Raw genomic sequence first — 13572 nt, forward strand, 5'->3', positions numbered from 1 at the left:
AACAGGCACTAGAGTTGTTTGTCTTCAAATTCAGGAAGGCAGCACTTAATCTGTTTACACTCTGTTCTATTTGGAAGTTATCTTTGCAACTATGTAGGCTTAGAAACTTTTTCAATTTTAAAAAAAAGCTCAAATTCTTTGTAAAGTTACTTAGTTCACCTTCATTCCCCTATATCCTTTATAGGAGCTGATAAATGAAACTTAATCCCTATCTTTCTCAGCTGTTGACTGACCATGGAGAAGTTCACTTGCAACAAAGCACAGTCAGGAAAAATTCACAACTTGGATTCTTTGTATGCCAAATCACTAAGTACTCTCAGAATTCTATTCCCAATGCTTAGCTTTCCATAGACAGCAAGGATTGTGTGCAACAGATAAATTGTATATCCTTCTGCCTCCTCTCTCTGATCTCCTTGCAAAATTCAGACTAAGCAAATTGCAGTTGAAGCACTCTTCAGTAATTCAGAAAGCTGCTTAGAAGGGAAAACTTAAGTGAGAGCTATTACCACCCTCACATGTACCTAACAGTTCTCAAATGTTGAACCCAGGCTCAAGGCTGTCTTCACTTCCCCTTTCCATTGTTTGTCTGAGATATGTTTTTATATCTATATTAAACCCTGCTAAAAGTGTGTCTGTGTGTGGGGGGCGGGGGAGGTTTTACAGGATTAGTTGTGACCCTGGAATACTCATTTTGACATGGTATTTATTGCCAGCTTGCTGTGTTTTTATGTATGTAAAATAGGTGTCAGAATGTGATTGTTGTGGCTATGAAAATAGTTCTTGAATGATGATGCATTTATTAAAAATTATACTTGTATATTTCATAATATTTGTATTTATAGTTAAGGCTAAGATTTTGTCACGGATATTTTTAGTAAAAGTCATGGACGGGTCTCAGGCAAGAATGAAAAATTCACAGAAGCCCGTGACCTGTCCCTGATGTTTACTAAAAATATCCATGATAAAGTGAGGAGCCTGGGCAGCTGCAGGTAGGCTGGGAGCTCCAGGGTCCCCCTCTGCTGGCAGCTCCCAACTCCGGGGGTTCCCCCTGCTGCCAGGGAGGCTGGGAGCTCCGGGGGTCCCTCCTGCCGAAGAGCTGCGGGGGTCCCCTCTGCCGTCTGTGGTGGCAGAGAGCTCTGGGGGCCCCCTGCTGCCTGCAGTTTCTGGGAGTGGCAGGAGGTCGCCTGCCAGCAGGGGACCCTGTAGCTCCCAGCTGGGGGTGGTTGAAGTCTCAGAGGTCTTTGGAACTCCAGGAATCTGTGATTTCTGTGACCTCCATGACCAAATCGCAGCCTTATTTATAGTTTATGGATGTAGTTTGACTCCTGGCAATTTCTCTCCTTTGTAAAAGTGCAAGGAGTCAATAAACTACAGTATAGAACTAGACCATTAAAAAGAATGGTGGTGGCTGCTCAGCATAAGTAAAGTAGTGTGAGCTTTGCAAGAGAGACAAATGGATTGCCACCTTTGTTACTGTGTTTTTTCATGCAAAATCCATTACTTGCTATGAGTGCAGAGCTGATAGTATAAAAAGAGGAAACTTGCCAGTTTTTCACTCTTTAAATTTCTTGTTGAAATTGATATTCTCCCCATTGACACAATTTTTGCTATGATGATGCAGGGCAAAATCATACACTTTAGTACATGTTAAATCTTGTGCACTTGCCAAGTACTCCCACTAAGCATTATATGAAAATTTAAAGATTACAGTATGTCACGTTGTCTGTAGTGGCTCACAACCATAAGTGCTTACCTCCGGGCAGACACCACAAATTGGTGGTATGTTCTATAATTAGATTTTACCAAGCCAGTAACAAATGTGAACTCTTGGATCACTATATCAGTCTTACCATGGAGTCACAGGTTTCAGAGTAGCAGCTGTGTTAGTCTGTATTTGCAAAAAGAAAAGGAGTACTTGTGGCACCTTAGAGACTAACCAATTTATTTGAGCATAAGCTTTCGTGAACTACAGCTCACTTCATCGGATGCATTCAGTATAAAATACAGTGGGGAGATTTATGTACATAGAGAACATGAAACCATACATGTTGTAACGAGAGTGATCACTTAAGGTAAGCTATTACCAGCGGGGAGGGGGGAACCTTTTGTAGTGGTAATCAAGGTTGGCCATTTCTAGCAGTTGACAAGAATGTCTGAGGAACAGTGGGGGGTGGGGAACACCCAGTCGGAGAACACTTCAGTCTCCTTGGTCACTGGATTACAGACCTAAAAGTGGCAATTCTTCAACAAAAAACCTTCAAAAACAGACTCCAACAAGAGACTGCTGAATTGGAATTAGTTTGCAAACTGGATACAATTAACTTAGGCTTTAATAGAGACTGGGAGTGGATGGGTCATTACACAAAGTAAAACTATTTCTCCATGTTTATTCCTCCCCCACCCACCCTCGCTGTTCCTCAGACGCTCTTGTCAACTGCTGGAAATGGCCCACTTTTATTAACACTACAAAAGGTGTGTCCCCCCCCCCCCCCCCGCTGGTAATAGCTCACCTTAAGTGATCGCTCTCCTTACAGTATGTATGGTTACACCCATTGTTTCATGTTCTCTATGTATATAAATCTCCCCACTGTATTTTCCACTGAATGCATCCAATGAAGTGGGCTGTAGCTCACGAAAGCTTATGCTCAAATAAATTTGTTAGTCTCTAAGGTGCCACAAGTCCTCCTTTTCTTCATGGAGTCACAGTGATGGACTGCGGAGTCACTTCTTAAACTGGAGAGTCTATCTTGCCACCAAGACAAACTCAACTTACTGATAAATGGTCACTTACACCAAAAAATCACACAATATTTCAGTTGCTTCCAATCTCAAGAGACCAGTCACTTACCCCAGATCAAATGGTACCATAGATATTATACCAAAGACAAAGCTTGTAGCCAATCCTGTAGTAAACAATCTGAAGTTTTATTAACTAGGGAAGAGAAAGAAGAGGGGTGTGTGTGTGTATATATATGTGTGTGTGTGTGTGTGTGTGTATACACACAAAGCAAGCAAATATGCACAAATGAGTTGCAATCTAAATTCTAAGAGTGACAGAGTTGTCGTGATCTGTCAATTCAAAGTGTCATTCAGGGCAAACCCAGGGGCAGCCCCTGGGGATCTCTGGCTGCAGTTTGGTATCTCCGGCCATGTGAGTGTTCAAACCGCAGAAATGAAAAATCTTCACATCAGCTATTTTTATTTTTCTCCTCCAGCATTCAAAGCAATGGGATGAGTCCTTCTGTATGTACTTCTCCATGGTGGATGAAAGCTTTTTAATGGCTCAGTTAAATTTCGATTGTTGTCCTTGGTGGGCAGTTGAGGGATGGAATTCCCATGCTTGGGTTCACAAGTTCAGAGCAAACATTTAGAGAGCTATAAAGTAAAACTTACATATTTTCTTATTGCATGGAATGTGGACATTAGAAGTAAGATTAATGCATACAGCAATTTACAAGCATTTAATAATCCAAACATTAAATACATTCTTATAAGACTAATACCTATTTTAAGCAAAACTAACATAGAGCTGAACTGGTCTGGTCTCCAGCTATAAGTTTTTCAGTTCTTAGCTAATGTCTGCAGCCTTGGCAAGAGCCTCATCTGCCAGCATCACACCATGTCTTTAACCACGTCTACAACACACAGGTCATAGAGAACAAGAGTTATGATTTGCAGATTAAATATTTCTCCACCTTTCTGCAACCATAGGGCATGGTACTTATATGTCTGAGCCACAGCTATAATAATGATGATTAGAGGCTGTGGTTTGCACATCCTTCCTTTTTGTGGGCAGTAGATCTCTGTAGTTGGTAAATCCACTGTGGGAACATCTCAACACACCATTGCTCAAACAATATGGAGAGAGTAGCATTTTAGTCGCAAGGAATTGCAGAGTCCCGCTGCATAGCTTCTCTGCTTATCATTCCCCCAAGCCAAGCAGTACAATGGTGTTTCACTGTGTTTGGGGCCTACCACAACTGCAGGAAGTCTGAGAATTTCATGTAGTGGTGAGTAAATTTGCATAGTCTAAGGTATGTGTCATGTCTGTATAAGCATAACAATATATTGGTAAAAGCAAAGATTTCAGGGATTGTTTTTTGATGCTCAGCCTTGTCTCTGTATGTTTTGAAAGATGCCTTGGAGTTTTCACCATTGTAACAATAGAGAAGGGTGAATGTTAGTCAACAGTAGAGAGACTGAGTTAAACATAAACAACGTTGAGGTTAAGTTATCTGTATAGCAGTGTCTCAATCACCGTGATGTAAAGGATATGAGAGAGCATTCTTTATCATATGAACTGTAAATGACACAGCTATTGCATCTTCACACGCTAAAAGATATTTTGTATCCTTTTTTTAAATTTTAGGTAATCCAGTTTTCACTGAGGGACTATGTCCAGTACTGGTATTATACACTAAGTGATGATGAATCCTTTCTTCTTGAAATCAGGCAGGCTCTTCAAAATGCACTCATTCAGTTTTCTACTAGGTAAGACAATTTGTGTTTCTATAAACATACATTTAAGCAAGTACAAAATATCATCGGTAGATTGCAGTATAACAGCTGGAGTTTATATTTTTTTTAAAACTTCAAAAATTCTTGAGCATAATATAAAAAGGAGTGTCTGAATTTTGTGGAAAGAGCCAATAGCTTTTAAAAATAATAGTTCAAGACAGCTTCAGCCATTTGGCCATCCTCTAATCTAAGTAAATCGAGTGGAATGTTGTTAAATTTTAGCAATGTCATTACCAGAAAGATACTGGGTAGATATCAAGCTGGAGCAAGTTCAGATAACAGTGATATAAAGAATCAAGTGGTAGTGACAGTGATTTGAGGAAAGATTAATAACTGTATTTAATTTGCCTACATTTCAAAAGTAAGGGTTTTATTGCCAGTTACTCCTGGGGGAATTCTGCGCCATTGCACAATGCAGAATTTTACATTGTGCATGCAGAATTTCCTTTCCCCCACAGAAATGGGCTGCAGTGCTGCTAGCCACCATTGGGGCCAGTGGACTCAGCAGAGCCCAGCTTGCATATAGAAGACACTGCTGTGGGGAGGGAGAGGGAGCTAGAGGGTTCCTGGCTGCTGTAGTTCACAGCATGCCCTGAGGGAAGGAGAGGGTGGTGCGTAGGAAACTGTGTAAGCTTGGGACTGAGCATCAGGCTATTTCTCCCTCTGGATCCCTGGGCTCTGAGTGGGAGGGGAACTGGTGTCTGGGCAAGGGCGGGGGTGCCCACAGCTGGGCTTTGCAGAGGAGGGGTACAGGTATCTCGGCTGGGGAACCCCAGCAGTTGGACTCTGGGGAGGAGGTGGTTTGGGTGTATTGGGGGTTCAGGTGGGCTTTGTGGGGGTGGGGTTGTATGTGTCTGCCCCCACGGCTGGGCTGTTGGGGGGAGAAGGGGGAAGAGAAACAGGAACTGGGTTGTCATAGGGGTTTCTTTAACTCTCTATTCCTGGGGGAAATTTTGAGTGTGTCTGTATTGTTACAGACATACTTGCTGACAGGTATTTTTAAATAAATTATCAAAATAATTGAAACTGGCATGATTATGTAATGTTATTTTGTCAAAATTTGCAGAATTTTAAAATATTGTGCGCAGAATTTTTAATTTTTTTGGCACAGAATGCCCCCAGGAGTAGCCAGTGGAGGTGAAAAATAATGTAGGGTGAACAGTGGGATGGAACTAGAATAATGGGTGAAATAGATGCGGAAAATTAGCCTTAATATCAAGAAGACGTCTTACCATTGAAATCTGTTAGGCTATAAGATAGTGGAAACTTGCAAATGCTGTCACTTGGGAAGCTTAAAACCAGACTAAACAACACGGGAGGCTGTGTACTGTGGGAAATAATCCTGCATTTGCAGGAGATGGATTGCAGTTTGATTCCATCTTTTAACTACTATGATTCTGTGCAATTACTTAATTGGTTTATTTTTATAGGGAGGGAAAAAATTCACAGATTTTTGAGCGCTATTTGGCTATAGGCAAAAAATGTAACAGCTTATAGGAGTGCTAATTAATTAGTTATGACTAGATTGACCTGCTTTGACGTTAAAGTAGAACTTGCTGTCGTTGTAAGATTGAGAAGATTGCATTTATTCATTTCTTATCTTTAAGAACTTTATTTCATAGAATTGGTGCAAAGCCATCAATAGTCTGTAACTCAAAAAAAAAAAAAAAAAAAAAAGGCTGCTCAAGTTTGTTACAGTGGTTATAACTTGGTATACAGCTGTTCTGTAGGTAGGTGGATGATTTTTTGGCAGAATTCTTTGTTTTCGTCTTGGGAGATGCTTGTCAGAGGAATTAGGTAAGGCTGCCACCTAATGTTCTTTGTGTCATTATTAGGTACTTACTACAAGTGAACAATTTGGCTGCTGAGTCATAGCTTTGTTATACTCTTCAAGGTGTAATGCTTTCTATTCATATTTTCCCCCCAGTTCATGCTTCTAGACTAGACTTTGCTGTAGGCTCAACCATTTGTAAGGTTTCTTGCCTATCTTGGTGGGAAAGCTGTTCAGAAACCAAGGTGGTTTTACTTAAGAGTGTTGTAGTGTGGCCCTTTTAGGCAGAGTAGGTACCAAAGTAGTTTACTTTTGCTCTTTCCGTTAAGAAAGAACCCGTACTGGGAATGCCTAGTGAGGAGGAGCTGTGATTGCCTACCTCCTGCTTTACTAAAAGCAAAAGGGAGGAACTTCCTTCAGTCTACACAATTAGAAAGTGTTTTTTCCCCTAAGAGCACTAATGAAATGTTAATACATAAATATCATAAAATGGTGGCTGCTATTTTACCAAATGTATAATATGTCATCAATATAACTGGCTCCCTCACAGTTCATGTGATTTTTTTTTTAGATGATTGCTTGTTTATAATATTGAACTTGCTTATAGCTGTGATTTCTAATATGATTACATATTGCAGGGTGTGAGAAGAAAATAATTTGGCAACATATTTTTCACAAGTAATGTCACAGATCTGTCTGAGAGGTCTATTAGTATTACACTGAGACACAGTACAAATGTTCAACCTTTGTTTTCTTATGCTTAGTACAATTTATGAAAAATGCAAATATGCTCATTTTTAACGTTCTGATGCAAATGTTGAAATTACTGTTGTACAATATATGTTATAGTTGATTTTGTAAATTCATTTATAGCATCTAAGAAATCATACATTATTTAAGGTTTTTCTTGTCCTCCGTGTGTGGTGTTTTTGTTGATATAAAGCTTTCTAGTGTTCTACAATGAATCAATCTAAACATGGAAACATGTTTGAGTGTGTAGCCTTCTGTAGATCTTCCTGAGCTGATAAGTTACAGCAGGACCATACTGTTGATTGTTCATATAGTAATTGTATAGGCCTTCAGAAATGTAATACCAAATTATAGTTCTCATGTCCTTAGATAACTACTGTTTACAATAGCATTAAAATAAATTAGTGTTTTATTTTGCTTTAAACATTTTTGTTGATGTATACTCTATTTTCTGTAAGATCAAAAGAAATGGACTGGCAGCCTTATTTCACCACACGACTTGTTGATGATTTTGCCACTCATCTTCGAGTATTCAGAAAAGCTCAACAAAGGATAACAGAAAAAGATGATCAAATGAAAGGTATTGCCATAATTTAAAATGCATTTGACTTTTTTGTTGTTGACCCTGCATAGCAAATTTCTCTATTCTATTTCTCTATTCACTTCATCCAAACGCTTTTTTTATTTGTATTCAATTACTGGTGACTTACAAAAGAGTCTTTCATGTACACAAATATCTTCTAATGTCTTTTGTGTAGGTACAGCAGAAGACCTTGTAGATACATTCTTTAAGGTTGAAGTTGAAATGGAGAAGGAAGTCTGTCGTGATCTGGTCTGCACTTCTTCCAAAGATGAAGAAGGTTTTTCTAATGATTTTCTAAATGTTGTGTTGCTACATTAAGTTATGTTAGAAATGTTAGTTACAGCATCAGCCAATAACATGGAAGAGATTCAAAGCTAAGCCGGTAACTTTATTGCAACCAGTTATGACGTGATATTTCATATATTTCTTGATTGGTGCATATCAGTATTATACTTTTAGTGGCAGTGACAATATATGTAATGAGGGCTGAAAGAATTTGACGGAAATGTGACTGTATTCAGTTTCATGGTATCCCTTTATAGGTGGTGGTGGGAGGAGGGAGAGGCTAGTTAATTCTACATCTAATATCAGACCATCATCTGATTGAGGAAACAAGGATCTGTTTTGTTTAAAAAAAAAATAAAAAATGAATAATAGTTTCAAGAAATTTTATGCTATTAATAGTACAGTTACTGCCTGATCTCCCTGGGCAATTTATTCCAGTGCTTAACTATCCTGACAATTAGGAAGTTTTTCCTAATGTCCAACCTAAGCCTCCCTTGTTGCAATTTAAGCCCATTGCTTCTTGTGCTATCCTCAGAGGTTAACAAGAACAGTTTACCTCCATCCTCCTTGTAACAACCCTTTATGTACTTGAAAACTGTTATCATGTTCTGCCCTCAGTCTTCTGTTCTCCTGCCTAAATGAAACCAGTTTTTAAAATTTTTCCTCCTAGGTTGTGTTTCTAGACTTTTAATCATTTTTGTTGCTCTTCTCTGGGCTTTCTCCAGATTCCCCACATCTTTCCAGAAATGTGGCACCCAGAACTGGGCACAATACTCCAGTTGAGGCTATATCAGCATTGAATAGATTCTTGTGTCTTGCTTACAACACTCCTGCTAATACATCCCAGAATGTTTGCTTTTTTTGCAACAGTTTACACTGTTGACCTGTATTTAGCTTGTGATCCACTGTGACCCCCAGATCCCTTTCTGCAGTACTCCTTCATAGGCAGTGATTTTCCATTTCGTATGTGTGCAACTGATTGTTCCTTCCTACGTGGAGTACTTTGCATTTGTCCTATTTACTTCAGACCATTTCTCCAGTTTGTCCAGATCATTTTGAATTTTAATCCTATCCTCTAAAGCAGTTTTGTATCATCCACAAGCGTAGTAAGTGTACTCTCTCTATGCTGTTATATAAATCATGGATGAAGATGTTGAACAGAACTGGACCCAGAACTGATCCTTGTGGAACCCCACTCTATATGCCCTTCCAGATTGGCTGTGAACCACTGATAACTACTCTCTGGGAATGGTTTTCCAACCAGTTATGAGTAGTTCCATCTAGGCCAGCCGTCCCCAAACTTTTGAGGGTTGCGTCTCCACGGAGCTGGGGCCGGGAGTGGGGCTGCAGCTGGGGTGGAGTGAGGGGGATGGGGGTAAGGGGGTTGCAGCTGGGAGTGGGTCTGAGGCCGGGGCTGCGGTCAGGTGCAGCTCCACTCCTGGCCTTGCCTCCAGCCTTGGTCCTGGGCTGGGAATGGAGCCGTGGCCAGTGGCGGAGGTTGGGGGCTGGCGTGGGGCCAGGAGCGGAGCCTCGCTGCGTTTGGGTGTGAGGCCAGGCATGAGGTCGGGAGGCAGGAATGCGGCTGCAAATGTAGAGAGGCTGGGTGGTGCTCCCTCCCCGCCGTGCACCTATGGGCATTGCTCCCCGTCCCCCAAGGGGGTGCGTGCCGCACACTTTGGGGACCTCTGATCTAGGTTGTATTTCCTTAGTTTGTTTATGAGACGGTCTTGAGAGACTGTATCAAAAGCCTTACTAAAGTCAAGATATACCACATCTACTGCTCTCTCCCCTCTTCCCCCCGGCGACAAGACTTGTTACCCTGTCAAAGAAAGCTATCAGGTTGGTTTGACATGGTTTTTTCTCTTGACAAATCCATGCTGGCTGTTACTTATCACCTTATTATATTCTAGTGTTTGCAAACTGATTGCTTAATTATTTGCCCCACTATCTTTCTGGGTACAGAAGTTAAGATGACTGGTTTGTAATTCCTTGAGTAGTCCTTATTTCCCTTTTCGTAGATTGGCAGTACTTTTTCCCATTTTCCAGTCCTCTGTAATCTCTCCCGTCTTCCAAGACTTTTTGAAGATAATCTCTAGGTTCAGATACCTCCTCAGTCATCTCCTTGAGTATTCTAGGGTGTGTTTCATCGGGCCCTGGTGACTTGAAGACCTCTAACTTGTTAAAGTAATTTTTAACTTGTACTTTTCCTGTTTTAGCCTCTGATCCTACCTCATTTTCACTTGCATTCACTTTGTTAGATGTCCAATTGCTACTAATCTGTTTGGTGAAAACTGAAACACAAAAGTAATTTAGCACTTTTGCCATTTCCTCCTCCTCTCCTCCCACATTGAGTAAGGGGCCTACCCTTTCCTTGGTCTTCTTATTGCTTCTAATGTATTTGAAGAATATTTTCTTGTTACCTTTTGTGTGTGTAGGTAGTTTAATCTTGTTTTATGCCTTAGCCTTTCTAATTTTGTCCCTACATACTTGTGTTGTTTGTTTATATTCATTCTTTGTAATTTGATCTAGTTTCTACTTTTTGTAGGACTCGCTTTTGAGTTTCAGATCATTGAATATCTTCTGGTTAAGCCCAGGTGGTCTCTTACCGTACTTCCTATCTTTCCGATAAAGTGGGATAGTTTTCCCTTAATAATGTCTCTTTGAAAAACTGCAAACTCTCTTGAAATGTTTTTCCCCTTAGACTTCCTTCCCATGGGATCTTAATGACCAACTCCCTGAGTTTGCTCAAGTCTGCCTTCTTGAAATCCATTATCTTTATTGTTCTGTTTTCCCTGATACCATTGCTTAGACTCGTAAATGCTACCATTTCATGATTGCTTTCACTCAAGCTGCCTTCCACTTTCAAATTCTCAACCAGTTCCTCCCTATTTGTCAAAATCAAATCTAGAACAGCCTCTCCCTTAGTAGCTTTCTCCACCTTCTGAAATAAAAAAAAAATGTCTCCAATACATTCCAGAAACTTGTTGGATGATCTGTGCCCTGCTGCATTATTTTCCCGACAGATGTCTGAGTAGTTGAAGTCCCCCATCAACACCAAGTCCTGTGCTTTAGATGATTTTGTTAGTTTTTTTTTTTTTAAAAAACAAATCATCCACCTCTTCTTCCTGGTTAGGTGGTCTGTAGTAGACACCTACCATGAAATCACCCTTGTTTTTTACCCCTTTTATCCTTACCCAGAGACTTTCAATAAGTCTGTCTTCTATTTCCATCTCAAACTCAGTCGGAGTGTGTATATTTTTGATATATAAGGCAACGCCTCCTCCCTTTTTTCCTGCCTGTCCTTCCTGAGCAAGCTGTACCCTTCTATACCAATATTCCAGTCATGTATATTAATCTGTGATGCCAACTTGTTATACCAATAAAATAAAAAACAGCAGGATCTTATTAAAGGGGAAAAGGCAAAATGCCACATTTATTGTGAATACAGAAAGAATCATAGTAAGCAGTTAGTTATAGCTATAACATTCCATTCAATTTCATATTTATTCACGCATTCATTCATACACACACGCACACACAGGTTCTGCAAGGTTGTTATGCTAGTTACCAGCCTTAGAGTTGCTTGTGCCAAGCCACTGGTCAGGTGGCCTGGACACGAGGATGGAGCAGGGCCTTGTCAGATGCACATCTGACGCTCTTGGAGGTTGGTTTGCAGAATCAGACCTCAAAGTTCTCAGTTTCTAGAGTCCATTTTTATAGGAATTTCTTCCTATGCCAATCTATGGGAATTGCTTCATCATGCTGTTGCTGAATCAATCAGCAGATAGCACATTCCTGACTGCTCCGTGCTGCCAGATGTTATCTTGTTCTTCGGTTCTCCCATTCTTGAGGCTGTTGGGTGGATTCCTGTCTGCCCTCCGGGGGTCTTCTGGTTGTTTCCACTTGATGCCTTCTTCAGCCGATAGACACTGGATTCTTAGGCTGGCACCTCCCTGATCATTCAGTTATTATCCACACCAAGCATCCATCTGCAAACATCCTCTATCTCTATTTTAATCACAATTGTTAACAAAGCGAGATAAATACAACAAAAGGATGGGGAGTCTCTGTGTGCTGTTTCTGTTGTTACAAAGTATTTCTTTGAGAACAGACTCTGTCTTAGGATGTACTAACACAATTAGCAGCTTGTAAGTTGCACACAGAGAGGGAGAGAAACAGTACCAAAAACCAAGAAACCTCTTAATTAGTAATACCCTGGAATTTAAACTGTGGGGAATCAAACTCATTTGTGATTTTAATACAGAACTTCTTTAATATGATCCAACAAACTGTGTTTATTAACTAGCATTTCAAATTCTTCCTACTTATTTCCCATACTTCTTGCATTAGTATATAGACATCTAAGATACTGATTTGATTTCCCTGCATGTTATCTCCTGTCTCTCCCTTATCCCTGCTATAACGGCTCATGATCTCCCCCAGATTCCAACCCTTCTCCCAGGTCTCCGTGTTTTTTGACTTACCTGTGGGTTTTTATCACCTGCCCCCATCGAACTTAGTTTAAAGCCCTCCTCACTAGGTTAGCCAGTCTGTATCCAAATAAGCTCTTCCCCTTCCTCGATAAGCGGATCCCATCTCTGCTTAGCAGCCCTTCTTCCCAGAACAGCATCTCATGGTCAAGGAAGCCTAAGCCGTTCTGTCAACTCCATCCTCGCAGCCAGGCATTCTCTTCCAGGTTCACGTCTCTGCCCTGTCTGATTCAGAGCAGGGGTTTGAATCAGGGTGTCCCCACATGAGTGGTCCTGACCACTGGACCATTAGCTATTCTGGGTCTTTCTCTCATATCCTGGACCTGACAAACTTCCCAACAAAAGTTTAATGGAAACTGATTCATTCCTACGAAGAATTTGTTTCAGCTAGCTTGCCTTTTCCAACAAAAAACTGTTTTGTTTGAAAAAAAATCCTGAAGTGCTCTATGCGTAAGTATGAAAAAAATGCACTGAAGGGGAGTAGCTGCTTCTGTGAGAGTTAAGAGAATGCACACATCCATTCATTCTAGTCAATATATATAAAACCAGTAAAGTCATTTACTGCCTAGATTAAGTCAGTCAGGAATTACTGCATTGTAAGATTTGAAGACAGATACATATCTTTATATAAAATAGAAAAACAAAACTTAAAAGTTTGAGCATCATTGAAAAGTATATTTAATGCTGTCAAATTCAGTCCATAAACTAAAGCTTTTTTTGTTACATGAGAATAATGGGAAGGAACATGTAGTGTTGTCACTACTCTATATTGGATTGATATTTTGTTATTGTTTTCCCCTAGGATTCCTAAGGGATCTGTGTGAGGTGTTACTGTATTTATTGCTACCTCCTGGAGACTTCCAGAACAAGATCATGCGATACTTTGTCAGGGTAAATTTAGGATTTATATTTCACCCTAAGATTTCCAGTTGTATATAGTATAAAAGAGATTTAGATATAGGTCACTTATTTTATGTGTTGTATAAAATGCAATCGTCAGCTATTATATTAATACCAGATGATACTTTTCAACATAATAGGTTAGATACATGTTTCATATGGAGGTGTTGACTTTTTATATGACATTGGTGAACAATTCTAGATGACATTTGTTAGAGATATGAGTGACTTTTGGATGTGCAATAGTCACTGTTAAAAAGTCAGTATTTACCTAC

At 40.1% G+C, this 13572-nt stretch overlaps 1 protein-coding gene across 3 annotated transcripts in view; it reads left to right on the top strand.

Moving 5' to 3' along the window:
* SNX13 (sorting nexin 13) overlaps nucleotides 1-13572 on the top strand; it is a 159524-nt gene that overhangs the window by 64999 nt on the left and 80953 nt on the right. For all 3 annotated transcript variants that reach the window (XM_077811398.1, XM_077811400.1, XM_077811401.1), the window contains 4 exons: nucleotides 4370-4491; nucleotides 7498-7619; nucleotides 7798-7899; nucleotides 13200-13288. In XM_077811398.1, coding sequence (XP_077667524.1) covers nucleotides 4370-4491; nucleotides 7498-7619; nucleotides 7798-7899; nucleotides 13200-13288 — 435 coding nt within the window. The remainder of the gene's footprint in view (nucleotides 1-4369; nucleotides 4492-7497; nucleotides 7620-7797; nucleotides 7900-13199; nucleotides 13289-13572) is intronic.

Source organism: Eretmochelys imbricata, chromosome 2, assembly GCF_965152235.1.
Source record: "Eretmochelys imbricata isolate rEreImb1 chromosome 2, rEreImb1.hap1, whole genome shotgun sequence".
NCBI lineage: Eukaryota > Metazoa > Chordata > Testudines > Cheloniidae > Eretmochelys > Eretmochelys imbricata.